The sequence below is a fragment of the Thalassophryne amazonica genome, chromosome 2, assembly GCF_902500255.1.
Source record: "Thalassophryne amazonica chromosome 2, fThaAma1.1, whole genome shotgun sequence".
Classification (NCBI taxonomy): Eukaryota; Metazoa; Chordata; class Actinopteri; order Batrachoidiformes; family Batrachoididae; genus Thalassophryne; species Thalassophryne amazonica.
The window spans coordinates 159,257,536-159,274,026 of NC_047104.1; the positions used below are offsets into that span (position 1 = coordinate 159,257,536).

General features: G+C 41.8%; 1 protein-coding gene across 1 annotated transcript in view; it reads right to left on the reverse strand.

The window, feature by feature from the left end:
- ddb1 (damage-specific DNA binding protein 1) overlaps positions 1-16,491 on the reverse strand; it is a 260,804-nt gene that overhangs the window by 125,382 nt on the left and 118,931 nt on the right. Inside the window, exon 9 of the mRNA XM_034160167.1 lies at positions 4,481-4,597. Within this exon, the coding sequence (XP_034016058.1) occupies positions 4,481-4,597 (117 nt within the window). The remainder of the gene's footprint in view (positions 1-4,480; positions 4,598-16,491) is intronic.

The following is a 16,491-nucleotide window of genomic DNA, read 5'->3' on the forward strand; positions in this document are numbered from 1 at the left end:
TGCCCCTGCATGGTTGATATCATACCTGTCCAGTCGTTCTCATTGTGTTTTGTACAATAACACTACTTCCAGTCTTAGTGATATGAAGTTTGGGATTTCACATGGATCTGTCTTGGGACCCATGCTTTTCTCACCCCTGTATATAGCACCCATTGGGCATATACTGCGGTGTTTTGGGATTGCCTTTCACTGCTATGCTGATGATACTCAACTGTACATGCCAATAACTGCTGGTAATCTCATCCACATAAAATCATCAGAAGATTGCCTTGCATCAGTGAGAAGTTGGATGTCTAGTAGCTTCCTACTTTTAAACTCTGATAAGACTGAAATGAGTGAGACATCGGCATCAATTTGACCAGCTTGCCCTTAGCTTGGGTTCGTGTGTTACACATCATAAGGACAAAGTGAGGAACCTTGGGGAAATTTTTGATCCTACGTTGTCTTTTGACCTCCACATTAGCAACATCACAAGGACTGCTTTCTTCCATTTGCAAAATATAGCGAGGATTTATCCCATCCTGTCAGTGGCTGATGCTGAGTCTTTGACACATGCATTTATCTCTGCTAGACTGGATTATTGTAAAGCCTTATTTTCTGGATTGCCGCAGTCCAGTACTAGTGGTCTTCAACTGGTTCAAAATGCTGCTGCCAGACTCTTGATACAAAGCAGAAGGTTTAATCATATTACCCTCATTTTGGCATCCACTCACTGGTTACCTGTCTCTGCGAGGTCAGATTTTAAGGGTTTGCTATTGCCCTACAGAGTTGTTCATGGACTGGCACCGGCCTATCTGGCTGATTTAGTTAAACCTTATGTACTAACCCGGGCTTTGTGCTCACGGAATGCAGGACTGCTCTGTGTCCCAAAGGTGAGGAAAAGGTAGGGACAGACAGCCTTTTTGTACCGTGCTCCAGTTTTGTGAAATGCTCTCCCCGCCTCAGTGAGACTTTCAGATTCTGTGGAACATTGAAAGGAGCCAGCTGAGGTGGCTCGGGCATATTTTTCGGATGCCCCCTGGACACCTCGCTGGACAGGTGTTCCGGGCACGTCCCATCGGGAGGAGGCCCCAGGGAAGACCCTGGACACGCTGGAGGGACTACATCTCGCAGCTGGCTTGGGAATGCCTCAGGGTTCCCCCGGAGGAGCTGGGAGAGGTGTGTGTGTGGATCGGGAGGTCTGGGCGGCTTTGCTCGAGCTGCTGCCCCCGCGACCCGACCTCGGATGAAGCGGACAAAAACGGATGGACGGACGTTAATGCTGTTGTTCATGTGCAATGCAGCAGTTAAATTGCAGCCTGATCAGATAGTCGCAATGCAAAATTTGAAATTTTGCGGAATTTGAAACCACACACACAAATTACATTTCTATTACAGGTCTATTTACACTCCAGCAGATGACAGCGTTCTCTGCATTTTGCCGCGGGGGTAGTGATGCGAGCAGGTCATTTGAATTTTCCCATAATGCCTTTCACCACGTGTCTGTTTAACATCAAATGTTCAGAATTCGTGCATTACTTTAAAACTAAAACAGAAAGCTAATATTTTCACTTTATAAAATCGACAGTGGTAATGTTAATTTCGAAAACTTGCCCAGAATTTGTTTGTTTAAAATTTTAACCATAAGTCAAAACTGTTTTGCTTTGCACATCTCCTGTGACATGTCTGCAAGAGTGTATGGCTGTGAAAATAATTTATCTTTTTTTCTCTCCCCTTTTTTCCCCTCTCTTTCTAAAAGAAAACTTTTCAGTTCATGGATTAACTGTTATCAAAGCTAACTTTTTGGTTAGCTGTGTCCATTACTGACGATTTGTGACTTTTTTCCTCTGTTCAGCTATCGCCACGTGCAGTGTGACTGGGCCATTAAAGTGAAAGCAGCGTGTCAGCCTCCGATCATAAAAGTTTTTCTGTATCGTCATTACAAATATTGTGTTATAATCTTGAGAATCTATCTATGTCTCCCCATCATGTCTCCCAAGTCACAATGGACTGACGGAAAGTTTCACGTGCACAGGGAAGCCCTGAAAAGTATCGAGTTAGGGTTAGAGTTGCTTCTACTGTTGTGGCAAAAAAAATAAGGACTGTTACTACAGATTTAAGGACCCCTTTAAGGACGCTTAAAGGGGTCCTTAAAGGGGTTACGACTGATTCGCTGATGGAGCGAGACAAAGAACACCTCCGTTTTGGAGTTTCAGAGGACAGGTTGGGACATGCTCAGCTCTCCACAATTTCTCTTATACTCACTTGGTATGGCCACTGGTAAGCACTGAAAGCTGAGATAGGCATGTCCCAACTTGTCCTCTGACACTCCGAAACGGAGGTGTTCCTTTGTCTCGCTTCATCAGCAAATCGGTCGTGACGCGCGAAGCCTCCGCGCGGCTTTCCATGACAAAATCTCTTGTAAAAAGTGAAATCTGCCGGAAAATGGCTGATGTCCAGCTCTTGTGATAACCAGAGAAATTGCACACGACGGCCCCGGCTCCACACAGCCATCCGTTTAGAAATTAAATGGTGGTTTCTGCCTGTCGATGGCGGCTTGGAGTGCGGTGCGCCGTGCGCCATTGTGGGCCGTCCTTAAAGCTGTAGTAACACTCCTTAATCTCTGTGAAGCCCATAAAATTTTCACCGAAAGCCATCTGAATTTTCCGAATGGTTTCCAGCTGCCTGTCTCTACAGTTTCTGAAAAAATTCTGATGAAAAAAAAAAGCCCAAATCATTCCGCCATTTCCTGACAATGAAAAAATGACGAGAGGGGTGACCAGTGCTCACTCAAAGCCTGCCCACAGGTGAATGATGCAACCGACAGGCGTGAAAAAACTCACGCATGCGCACGAAGGTTCAAGCGTGGCTGACGTAAAAACATATGAATCAAATCCATATATTTTTTGCATAAAATAAAAAGGTCAGATACTTTTCTCACAGACCTCGTATCTGTACGAAGTAATGTAAATTACTTTGTTATTTACATTACTGGCGACTTCCACTTTTACTCCACTACATTTCATCAATAAAATGTATACTTTTACTCCGATACATTTCTCTTAAACATCTTCATTACTCGTTACTACAATATAAAAGTAAAACAAATTTGATTGGGCAATGCCTGTTTGCAGAGGTGAAGCAAGAACGCAGCTGTACAACGGGAAGAGACACAGTCCTCTGCAGCCGGAGCGCAGCGCCTTCCACTGCTGCAGCATCATGTGCCGTGTTTGACATAAAATGAGTTTAAAAGACAAAAAAAAAATCTAGAAAATCTGACGTTGACTCTGCGCCCATGCTGAGGAAGAGGAGACTGTGGAGGGTCCGCCTGTGCTCTGGACTCCAAACGCGCGCACGCTGAGGCACACACATATACAGATCCGCTCCTGCTGGAGTCCAGAGCACGATCGGAGTTTACCACGCCATGGTAAACTCCGATCGTGCTCTGTTTCGTTTCATTTCTTTTATTTGAAATGTTCGCGAGTGGGCGAGTGGGCCTTCCAGGAAAAAGAACAGCAACTTTATTTACGGCTACATCCATCCACCTGTTGCTCGCTCATCCCGTCACCAACACCAACTACTCCGCCAGAGATGGATCCAGCCTTTTAAAGGGGCTGAGGCCCCCTCCTGGTGTCTCCAGACATCACACTGGCTTTCTTTTCGTGTTGCCCTTTCACTCTCCACGCTTACTTTTACTCTATACTTTTACTTAAAGTACATTTTATATGAGAAATTTAATTTTCATACTTAAGTACAGAAAATGTCAGATACTTTACTTTTTCACTCAAGTATCACTTTGAGGTACGTACATACGAGACTGGTAGAAAGTGTCAAAAACGTGTCAAAATTTAGTATAACGTACTCTTCAGTCTCTTGTGTGAAGTCTGGGGGAGGTGATAGTCTAGTGGTTAAAGCGTTAAGGCTTGAGACCAGTGATCCTCGGTTCAAATCCCAGCCTGACCGGAAAATCACTAAGGGCCCTTGGGCAAGGTCCTTAATCCCCTATTGGTGTGTTGTGAGCACCTTGCATGGCAGCAGCCTGACATCGTGGTGAATGTGAGGCATTATTGTAAAGCACTTTAAGCATCTGATGCAGATGGAAAAGAGCAAAATAAATGCAGTCCATTTACCATTCCATTTAAGTCTGCATGTTCTACTCCACCCCTTCTCTTATGACCCTAAACTGGAATAACTCAGAACAGCAAAACCCAACTGATGACAAATGGTGGCAACAATGACACCAACAACAACAAGAAAACAAACAAACAACAAAAAAAAAAAAACAGGAAAAAAAAACCATGCTGGCTAGAGCTGATGTTTATGATGCTGAGCTCGTCTGCATCCTCTGGCATAAAAAAGTCTTTAGAGTTGCAAATTTATTTTAATGAAAATGATGCACTGTGTGCTTTACTCTTCTCATTATGCTGGCTGTCAAATGTAGAAAATAAATGATGAGAATAAATGTTTCATTATAACAGTGAAGAACAGAGATCCAGATTACCTGACCCTGGCCTTGCCTCTCCAGGTCGACCACACACATATCCACAATCGGCCCCAGATTAGTGAACGTTTCCATCACTGCCACATAAGAGCCCTGGTCATTACTGTCCACATTCAGCTGCAGAGAAACAAAGAAAACTGTTTTTTTCCAAAATTAAGCATGTAACACTGAGGACCTTAATAATATGACAACACTAAGGTCTTACACGTTGTGTCAAGTCAATATGCCATTTTGCCGACTGCAAGCAAAGGTGCTAGCAATTTCAGAGTAAAAAAAAAAAAGTAAAAGATTTCTTAAAGCTGTACAGCCTTTCAAATTTCACAAAAGTGACAAATTTAGTTTCTACTGAAATCCAAGCATGATAGTGTCGGTTTATGTTTGAAATGTGTTACATAATTACAGCTCATTTTAACGAAGAGTCCATGTTTACCTGGGGTGGGGGGGAGTCCATAAATAATGTTTAATTGTCCTTTTAACGCCGTCTGCAGCAGGACAGATTTGTACGCCTTGTTGAAATCACTGGGTGTTACCTTTGACCTCGTGTGATGTAAGGTGTCCTGTAAATCACTTCAGAGGTGTTATCTGGTTACAAAAACAGCATTCTTAGATTTAGAAATGTTGATTTCTCACTAACTGCTGCAAAATATATGAGAAACCAATTTATACATAATGAAGCTGTTTTGGAGCATTTTCCGCCATGTTGGATTATTTGGATCTAGCGAGCACCCAGCTGACATCACCACTCTGAATGTTGACATGTGCTTGATCTATGACCCCACGTGATCTACGACATCACTAGCACAGACTGTACGGGTAGCGACCCCAATAAGGCTGTCTGTTACCCTTCAGGGGAACTATTTATTAATTTGTTTGTAGACAACGTGAGTTTTGATCATATGGGCAATGCCATACTATGAATCCTTTTAATGAAGGCTAATAAACAAAAATTTTAATGATTTAAAATCTTAAAAAACCCAAAGGCTGTACAGCTTGAAACTCTCTTGCTGCCACTGTACATAACAGTAAAACTGCAGCAGTATTAAGACACCAACAACGGTGAAGTCCAGACATACACTGGACAGTAACACAACTTTGACTGTGTACACCAAAAACAATGTAGGAATTACAGCCATTCTGATGTGTAGTTCCTCCATTTGGAGTCACAGTGGCAAATGTTCCGGCTGCACTGGTCAGTATGTCTTCAATACTCTGGTTTAGTTGACAAGGATAACAAAGGTATGCTTTTTCTCCAAAAATCAGGTCACTCCTTGGTTGTTCTTTAATTAATATTTTGGCTTCATCGTCCCACTCAGCTGCACATTTAAAGCACTCAGTCATAAGACACAAAACAGCCCATGTGCATCATATTTACTATGAATACACCAGGGTCACTGTTTACGTGTTCAAGTCTGATTTCAGAATGTTTCAAACATTCCTCACTGGTTTTCTGTGTATAAAATCTATTGAGACAAAGCAGAGCAGGTAGCTGGATGGGATATGTAGACATGGCTTTGATTCTTGGTCACAAATGGGTACAAGTCTTGGCTGTAGAAGTAACTTGGTTTGGATTGCATCCTGTCCACTCGCAGACAGTCATGCTTCATCCACACAGCAGCACCAACAGACATCAGGGCCTCGACAATACTCAATTCTTTAGACAAGTCAGGGAATAAATGCATGAACATCTCCAACTTTTCCTATCTGCTTGGGACTCCAACAAGGGCGGTCGCATCTCCTCCACTCTCCCTTATCTCCGTTCTCTGCTTTAACCTTCAAGTCCCTACTTCACCAGACTGTGAATTCCTCAAATTATATTGGATACTGGATCAAATCAAAATCAAATAAATTTTATTTATATAGCGCCAAATCACAACAAACAGTTGCCCCAAGGCGCTTTATATTGTAAGGCAAGGCCATACAATAATTACAGAAAAACCCCAACGGTCAAAACGACCCCCCTGTGAGCAAGCACTTGGCGACAGTGGGAAGGAAAAACTCCCTTTTAACAGGAAGAAACCTCCAGCAGAACCAGGCTCAGGGAGGGGCAGTCTTCTGCTGGGACTGGTTGGGGAGAGAGGGAGAGGTAAATGGAATGGTAAATGGACTGCATTTATATAGCGCTTTTCCATCTGCATCAGACGCTCAAAGCGCTTTACAATAATGCCTCACATTCACCCCGATGTCAGGGTGCTGCCATACAAGGCACTCACTACACACCAGGAGCAACTAGGGGATTAAGGACCTTGTCCAAGGGCCTGCAGTGATTTTCCGGTCAGGCTGGGATTTGAACCAAGGATCCTCTGGTCTCAAGCCCAACGCTTAACCACTAGACAATCACCTCCCCATAATTCACATAGTTTAACTCTGTCAATGTGGTTCCTTCTGGGACCAGTCTAGCCAATCCCAATTTAACTTTCTGGAGCATACTTTTCAACTTTTATCCTCATTCCATTTGATCAATTTCTGATGCTCTTTCATGTCAATTCTCCTTGTTTCCTCAGTCTTCTTGGCCAATTCCTCTTCCAATTCCAACTACTCTGGGTCCACCTGTATGTTGTTTTGTGGTTGAAGTGGTGAATAGCTCCAAGCCTCTTGGAGTGGTAAATGGCTCCTTTTTTGGGGGGCAGGGAATGTCTCCCTTTTTGTTGTTGTGGCGAAAGACTCCCAATTTGTTGGGGTGGCGTATGACTCCTACTTTGTTGGGGTGGTGTTTGACTCCTATATCTCTTTTTGCGTGAGCGGCTGGCTTATTCTGGTGTTCTTTTCTGGATATGTGTTTGCTGATGGGAGTCCTTCGTAGGTATGCAATAGGTCATGTGAGAGGGCATATGCAGTCGCTGACCATTTGCCCAACTTCTCTGCGTCACTTGTAATTCGTCATTTGTAAAGTGTTTTTGTGCAACAAAGTTGTGTCTTTGAGTTGTGAGTCTCCCTCTTGGTATATCCTTCTTACTTGGGCTGTCTATGTCTGTCTGTCTTTTTTCATTCAACTTTGATTTCTTTTTAATAGAATGCAGTGGGCCCCAGACCCGGGGTCTAAAGTTGCAGAGGTGACCCTGAACCATCCCTTAGTTATGTTGCTATAGACAGACTGCTGGGAGTTTCCCATGATGCACCCAGTGTTTCTTTTTATTCACCTCTTTTTGCTCTGTATGCACCACTCTGCATTTAATCATTAGTGACTGATCTCTGCTCTCTTCCACAGCATGTCTTTTTCCTGATTCTGGTCCAGCCCTAACTATAAGCTTTTTCAAAAAGGAAAGTTTTAAGCCTAATCTTAAAAGTAGAGAGGGTGTCTGTCTCCATGATCCAAATTGGGAGCTGGTTCCACAGGAGAGGAGCCTGAAAGCTGAAGGCTCTCCCTCCCATTCTACTCTTACAAACCCTAGGAACTACAACCTCTGGCAAAAATTATGGAATCACCGACCTCGGAGGATGTTCATTCAGTTGTTTAATTTTGTAGAAAAAAAGCAGATCACAGACATGACACAAAACTAAAGTCATTTCAAATGGCAACTTTCTGGCTTTAAGAAACACTATAAGAAATCAAGAAAAAAAAGATTGTGGCAGTCAGTAACGGTTACTTTTTTAGACCAAGCAGAGGAAAAAAATATGGAATCACTCAATTCTGAGGAACAAATTATGGAATCACCCTGTAAATTTTCATCCCCAAAATTAACACCTGCATCAAATCAGATCTGCTCATTGACATTGACCCTATGTGTCTTTTTGCAAGGAATGTTTTTGCAGTTTTTGCTCTATGGCAAGATGCATTATCATCTTGAAAAATGATTTCATCATCCCCAAACATCCTTTCAATTGTCCAAAATATCAACATAAACTTGTGCATTTATTGATGATGTAATGACAGCCATCTCCCCAGTGCCTTTACCTGACATGCAGCCCCATATCATCAATGTCTGTGGAAATTTACATGTTCTCTTCAGGCAGTCATCTTTAGAAATCTCATTGGAAAGGCACCAAACAAAAGTTCCAGCATCGTCACCTTGCCCAATGCAGATTCGAGATTCATCACTGAATATGACTTTCATCCAGTCATCCACAGTCCACGATTGCTTTTCCTTAGCCCATTGTAACCTTGTTTTTTTCTGTTTAGGTGTTAATGATGCCTTTCGTTTAGCTTTTCTGTATGTAAATCCCATTTCCTTTAGGCGGTTTCTTACAGTTCGGTCACAGACGTTGACTCCAGTTTCCTCCCATTCGTTCCTCATTTGTTTTGTTGTGCATTTTTCGATTTTTGAGACATATTGCTTTAAGTTTTCTGTCTTGACGCTTTGATGTCTTCCTTGGTCTACCAGTATGTTTGCCTTTAACAACCTTCCCATGTTGTTTGTATTTGGTCAAGAGTTTAGACACAGCTGACTGTGAACAACCAACATCTTTTGCAACATTGCGTGATGATTTACTCTCTTTTAAGAGTTTGATAATCCTCTCCTTTGTTTCAATTGACATCTCTCGTGTTGGAGCCATGATTCATGTCAGTCCACTTGGTGCAACAGCTCTCCAAGGTGTGTTCACTCCTTTTTAGATGCAGACTAACGAGCAGATCTGATATGATGCAGGTGTTAGTTTTGGGGATGAAAATTTACAGGGTGATTCCATAATTTTTTCCTCAGAATTGAGTGATTCCATATTTTTTTCCTCTGCTTGGTCTAAAAAAGTAACCGTTACTGACTGCCACAATCTTTTTTCTTGATTTCTTATAGTGTTTCTTAAAGCCAGAAAGTTGCCATTTGAAATGACTTTAGTTTTGTCTCATGTCTGTGATCTGCTTTTTTTCTACAAAATTAAACAACTGAATGAACATCCTCCGAGGCCGGTGATTCCATAATTTTTGCCAGGGGTTGTACAAGTAAGCCTGCAGTCAGAGCGAAGCGCTCTATTGGGGTGATATGGTACTATGAGGTCCCTAAGATAAGATGGGACCTGATTATTCAAAACCTTATAAGCAAGAAGAAGAATTTTAAATTCTATTCTAGAATTAACAGGAAGCCAATGAAGAGAGGCCAATATGGGTGAGATATGCTCTCTCCTTCTAGTCCCTGTCAGTACTCTAGTTGCAGCATTTTGAATTAACTGAAGGCTTTTCAGGGAACTTTTAGGACAATGTGATAATAATGAATTACAATAGTCCAGCCTAGAGGAAATAAATGCATTAATTAGTTTTTCAGCATCACTCTGAGACAAGACCTTTCTAATTTTAGAGATATTGCACAAATGCAAAAAAGCAGTCCTACATATTTGCTTAATATGCGCATTGAAGGACATATCCTGATCAAAAATGACTCCAAGATTTCTCACAGTATTACTAGAGGTCAGGGTAATGCCATCCAGAGTAAGGATCTGGTTAGACACCATGTTTCTAAGATTTGTGGGGCCAAGTACAATAACTTCAGTTTTATCTGAGTTTAAAAGCAGGAAATTAGAGGTCATCCATTTCTTTATGTCTCTCAAGAATTTTTGAGAGAAAAGGAAGGTTGGAGATTGGCCTATAATTAGCTAAGATAGCTGGGTCAAGTGATGGCTTTTTAAGTAATGGTTTAATTACTGCCACCTTAAAAGCCTGTGGTACATAGCCAACTAATAAAGATAGATTGATCATATTTAAGATCGAAGCATTAATTAATGGTACGGCTTCCTTGAGCAGCCTGGTAGGAATGGGGTCTAATAGACGTGTTGATGGTTTGGAGGAAGTAACTAATGAAAGTACCTCAGACAGAACAATCAGAGAGAAAGAGTCTAACCAAATACCGGCATCACTGAAAGCAGCCAAAGAGAACGACATGTCTTTGGGATGGTTATGAATATTTTTTTCTCTAATAGTTAAAATTTTATTTGCAAAGAAAGTCATGAAGTCATTACTAGTTAAAGATCTACTGGACTACTATTGGATTAACCATGGAATTTATCAGCTGGTCTCTGAATGCTATTGACACCATTTTTTCTGCAAGAAGGTCAGGACCAGGGGGATCCTACCTGCCCAGATGGAACGAATCCTGTAGGCTACCTTCTTGACTCCTGGGGGTCTTGGCGTGTGGCATGCTTGGTCCTTTCTCCGTTGAGGACGTCGAGGATTTATTCATTTTTGGTCTCATGGCAGCAGGGCTGGTACTTTTTGGTTTATGTGCTGCCCTGACCTACCGGAAAATTGGCAAAGACGGCGGCATCAAGAACCACGGCCCCTCGCTTGTCCATCATGATTAACGAGGTTGGCAAGGCAGTGCATTCTCAGACTGCAATGACTCGAACTCAGACGTAAATTGGATGACATCTTGGAGCAGATGCGTGCCTTGCAGTTGAAGCTGAAGATTTCAGAGGCCGGTGAATATTCATAATTCATAATTGGGATTTGGTTGTTCGAGTGAAGCTGTTAAAAAGTGTTTTTCACTGCTCAAACCATAACATTACAGGCTTATCAAGCCTGAAGGTCAAATTGCCTGATTGTTTTCCCTCCAGAGGGATTTGTTGGCCTGGGGAACATTTGGCTGTTTCTCATCTCAACTCACAAAGACAAACTGTTTTTCACAGGACTGAAGCATGCTCCATTCCCTCCGCCCACCCCCTCCTTCCCCCATCAACACTCCCCCCTTTCCGGTGACTGCTACGTCACTCCTTCCCCCTTCGGTGGGGGTGGTGCAGTTTTTGCTGTAGCCCACTCCCCCAAGCTGACGGTGGCGCATTTCAGGGTTGCTGCATGACCTTCACCCACTTGCCTCAATTCGGATAACGGACTCCTTCAAACTTAGTGCACATAAACAATGTCAAATGTGTATGTGCTGTCTTTAATTCTGACGTGTGCCATTATTATGGTAAACAAGTAATAATTGTGGACTAATTGCTGTCTGAGGTAACTGGAGCATAACAAACATAATTTCTCCACTGTGAGATCAATAAAGTATATCTCATCTAAGTCACTGAACAGGTCTTGAACTTCACTGGCATCATTCATTATGAAATACAAACATTTAATTAACTATCCTAATTACAGTTAGACACAATCCAAACATTTAATTAACTATCCTAATTACAGTTAGACACAATCCAACCACTAGGGGCAGTGTGCAGCCAGAGTCCGGCACCCGGGGACCAAGTCAAGATCTAGAGATGCTACCTTGCTCAGGGGCAGAGAAAGAAGCAGACCCTAAATAAGAATGTCTTTGACTGTGGGAGGAAACCCACAGAGACACGGAGAGAACATGCAAACCACACAGAAAGGTCAGGAAGCGATCCCACGACCTTCTTGCTGTGAGGCATCAGTGTTAACCAAAACTGAGGGCCCCGTGTATTAAAATGACCAGAGTTCTCACCAGGATTTTTAGTAGAGAAAAAGTGCTCTGACACTTTGATCCACTCACTCGAACGGACAAAGTTCTACAACATTGATGTAGGAATAGATACCATGTCCTCTACCTGTTCTGGGCTGAGATCTTAACTGTTTCAGCTACAGTGTTTTACAGGTCAATGGTGACGGGCTGTTATTTCTTTTTTACTTCGGAATGAATAAGCAATTAAATCAGTTAAACACAGGTAACCATTTTGACTTAACCCCTGGAGACACCTGACACGCCTCCGTGTAAAAGTCACATGACCGAATTAAGCGGTCCTCCCATCAAATTCACCAGACTGAGTCTCCGTTTACAAGCACTCTCAAAGTGCGCACTTCAAGCTCTATACCAGTTTTTAAATTCTGTTAATAGGCCTACTATAATGTGAATTATGATTAATAATTTACACAATGTTTTTTCTTGAATTTTATGGTCATATTTGGTGTGTCACAGCAAGTCACAGCTAACAGTCTCGTTTCCTCATCCAGCTCCATCTCAGGGCAGGAGAAGCAGAGGAAAAATCACACCATTGGTGGAAACACACGACCTAAACCAATCAGGATCACCAACCCACGTGGGGTGGTCTCTGAGGACTTTCTGGACAAAACGCCCACCAAAGGCAGACAAAAGTACTAACACTGCCTCCAGCTGGTCAAAAGCAGGAAAGTCAAAGTGTGAGGTCATTCCAATGTACAAAATCACATCTAACACAAGTCAGAGAGGTCTTATTTTGGACAGGAACTGTTCGTCTGAGTGGCACAAATATAATTTGTGTGGCATCTTATTGCATATACGAAAAACACCCGAAGCAGTTCCTGCATTGTAATGTAAATGTAAATAGCTGTATATGACTCTTTTTTGATTTCTGTTTTATTCTGCAACATTTGTTTGTGTTATTGAAACTTAGGATTTATATTTGCATTATAAGCTATAAAATTGGATTGTTAAACATGTTTGTGGTTTTCACAGTAAAATAAAAAAACATTTTATGTTTTTGTGCAAATTTGGGTTTACTGTGTTACAGTAGGTCAGAATGAAAGAAAACCTGTAAAGTCACACAGGTGAGGTTGTGCTGAAAACTGACACCACACAATGCAGAGTAAACAGATTTTTAAGGTAAATGATGAAGGTAAAACTAAAAGTAGTCAAAAACACCCAGTTAAACCCAGGACTCCAGTGGGTTAACTTCTGTGTTGGCTCAAATGTGCTCTTGTCAAATTTGTGTTTTAATGTTTTGACTGATTTTCAAACTGCATTAAAGTCAGTCGCTTGCTGTGATTTGTGGGTGTGACTTTTTTTTTGTCATGTCATTCTCATTCATATAAATACAAGTAATGGGTTTACAATTAAATTACAAAGGTAAGTCAAGTCTGGACACATGCACTGGTTCTGTGCATCGCTGAATCCACAATGGAACCACCTTGGGTTCTGGACGGCAACCACCCAGGCAGGCAGATGGTCCATTCTACATAAGTAAGCTGAAGTGTGAGCATCCTCTTGACCTTCTCCAGCCACCAGCCTCCTCAAGCCTCAGGCACCTGTGTGCTGGATCGTGCACAGAGAAACGCGCCACATGGCCAAAATGTCAAAGCTGGTGCTCCATCACAATGCAAGTGATAATCCTAATCTTGGTCACCTAAAGCTGTCTGACATAAGACCATCCCAGCAGTACCCAAGGATCCTCTGAAGTAACCTAGTACCAAAGACATCTAGTTGATGCTTTAGGCCACTGGTTAGCAGCCAACCATACAGTAAAAAAGGAAGCACCATGACCCTAAAGACTTGGACCCTAGTTCTCCTGCAAAGATAACGACATCATCAAACATCTCTGCCCAATGACCTCATGTCTAGGGCTGGGTATCGAGAACCGGTTCCTTTCGGGTATCGTTAAGAAATGATTCAATCCACCGACATCAATAACCTTTTTGCTTAACGATTCCCTTATCGGTCCTTCAGAGTGGCCGTTGTTTTTGGGGGTGTTTGTCAGGAAAATGATTATTTCTCTACATTGATTACAGACCCTGCAAGGAGTCTGTAATCAACTTTTCTGCAGCGCGGCTTTGCTTTAAACCTTGAACCAATCTAGCAGTGATTTGCAGATCAAAGCAGTGCTTCGATCTGAGAATCGTTGATTTGATTTCACTGTATCTTAATTTTTCCCCGCTAAAACCCCAAAGAGCATATATCTGTGAGTAATATTTACCTTTTTTATGTTAAGCCGACCTGTTATGGTCTTCTGAAACCGTTGACAGATTTATAACCAGTATTTTATAACTTAAAAAAGGGACCGATGCTAATGCTTTAGCATGTCTATGCCATTTTTGGGCATTTATGTCATGCATTTATTTCCTCTAGGCTGGACTATTGTAATTCATTATTATCAGGTTGTCCTAAAAGTTCCCTGAAAAGCCTTCAGTTAATTCAAAATGCTGCAGCTAGAGTACTGGCGGGGACTAGAAGGAGAGAGCATATCTCACCCATATTGGCCTCTCTTCATTGGCTTCCTGTTAATTCTAGAATAGAATTTAAAATTCTTCTTCTTACTTATAAGGTTTTGAATAATCAGGTCCCTTCTTATCTTAGGGACCTCATAGTACCATATCACCCCAATAGAGCGCTTTGCTCTCAGACTGCAGGCTTACTTGTAGTTCCTCGAGTTTGTAAGAGTAGAATGGGAGGCAGAGCCTTCAGCTTTCAGGCTCCTCTCCTGTGGAACCAGCTCCCAATTCAGATCAGGGAGACAGACACCCTCTCTACTTTTAAGATTAGGCTTAAAACTTTCCTTTTTGCTAAAGCTTATAGTTAGGGCTGGATCAGGTGACCCTGAACCATCCCTTAGTTATGCTGCTATAGACTTAGACTGCTGGGGGGTTCCCATGATGCACTGTTTCTTTCTCTTTTTGCTCTGTATGCACCACTCTGCATTTAATCATTAGTGATCGATCTCTGCTCCCCTCCACAGCATGTCTTTTTCCTGGTTCTCTCCCTCAGCCCCAACCAGTCCCAGCAGAAGACTGCCCCTCCCTGAGCCTAGTTCTGCTGGAGGTTTCTTCCTGTTAAAAGGGAGTTTTTCCTTCCCACTGTAGCCAAGTGCTTGCTCACAGGGGGTCGTTTTGACCGTTGGGGTTTTTCTGTAATTATTGTATGGCTTTGCCTTACAATATAAAGAGCCTTGGGGCAACTGTTTGTGATTTGGCGCTATATAAATGAAATTGATTTGATCTTTTCATTTGTTGATTTATCACAAATAGCTGATGGACATGGCTCAGAAGATGGGAGCAGCCCTGCAGGTTACAGAGAGTCTCGTTTGGACCAAACCGGATAAGGAGTCCAAATCAAACCCAAACATGGCAGCTGCTTCCATATCTCCCAGTGCACCTCTTGGTATGAACCAAACCCTGGGTCAGGCCATGGCCTTGCCTTACAATATAAAGCGCCTTGGGGCAAGTGTTTGTTGTGATTTGGCACTATATAAATAAAATTGATTGATTGATTAAAGTTAGCATGAAGCTGTTTGCGTCTCAGTCAGCACATTTGTATGCATTTCTTTTCTGCATAATAATTATACAGAATAATAATCATGCTCAACGTTCATTGTCGTAAAGAAGTCAAATTATATTTTTAAAATTAATTTTATTAATATATTAATAATAGCAACAATAATAGTAGTAATAATAACTCAAAATAACTAATATTGCTACAGTACAATTTTAGACAAAAAGAGACAAAAAGAACCTGACGAAACAAAACACAACAGAAAAGATAAAACCAACTAACAATGAAATATAGAAATAAATAAGTGTTTCCTGTGAACACCTAGTGACTCTTACACTTCCACTTCATCCCTGTTTTATTTAAGTTTAATGACAGTTTGTTTTGGTCAAACCATATTTTCAATGTGTTAATTTCTTCAGTTATTTCCTCCAGAACTATCTGCCAAACTAGAAAACTGCTGCATCCTAGTAAGAGCAGAATACTACTGGAATGAATTTGAATAAGGAAAGTTGGGTTTTTTTCCCACTAAATGGATGCTGCACTCACTGCAGTTTATTGTCTGGAATAGTCCCAGATTGCATTTCAGAGCTTCTAGAATTCAAACGTTTTCGTGCAGGTGGTGTTGGGGGGTAATTTGGGGTTTCAGCTTTTTTTGTTTTTCACCACTTTCATCCCTGAATATGTCAATCGTGAGTCACTTTTGTGTGAATTAAAGTCACTAACTGGGACTCCTGTCTTGTTGGGAGAAAGAAACGAGAATCGTCCTCCGTTCTGTTCACACAGCTCCAAACGCTGCGCGGCTCTCTGACGAGTCAAGTTAGAACGATAGAGTCCAGTCGGAATTAATAACTTCAAAGTGAAGCACAGTTTAAATCAAATGACACCTCTTTCCAAATGTTGTAATACAAACAAACTGCAAATCGATCAAAATGTTTTTTTTTCCTCCCAAAATGAGACGTCCTGTGCTGACGTGCAGCAGGATGAGCTCAGCTCAGAGGTACGGAGAGACATTCATGCCAAAATGTCTGAAAGGAAATGCTTTTGACAAAAACTACAGATTTTATTTTTATTTATGTCCAGAGATCAAGGATCCAGTGACCAATTTAAAATGTTGTTGACATAGAAAACCTGTAAAGCCGACTTTTAGTACACAGAAAATTCACAAGAGGT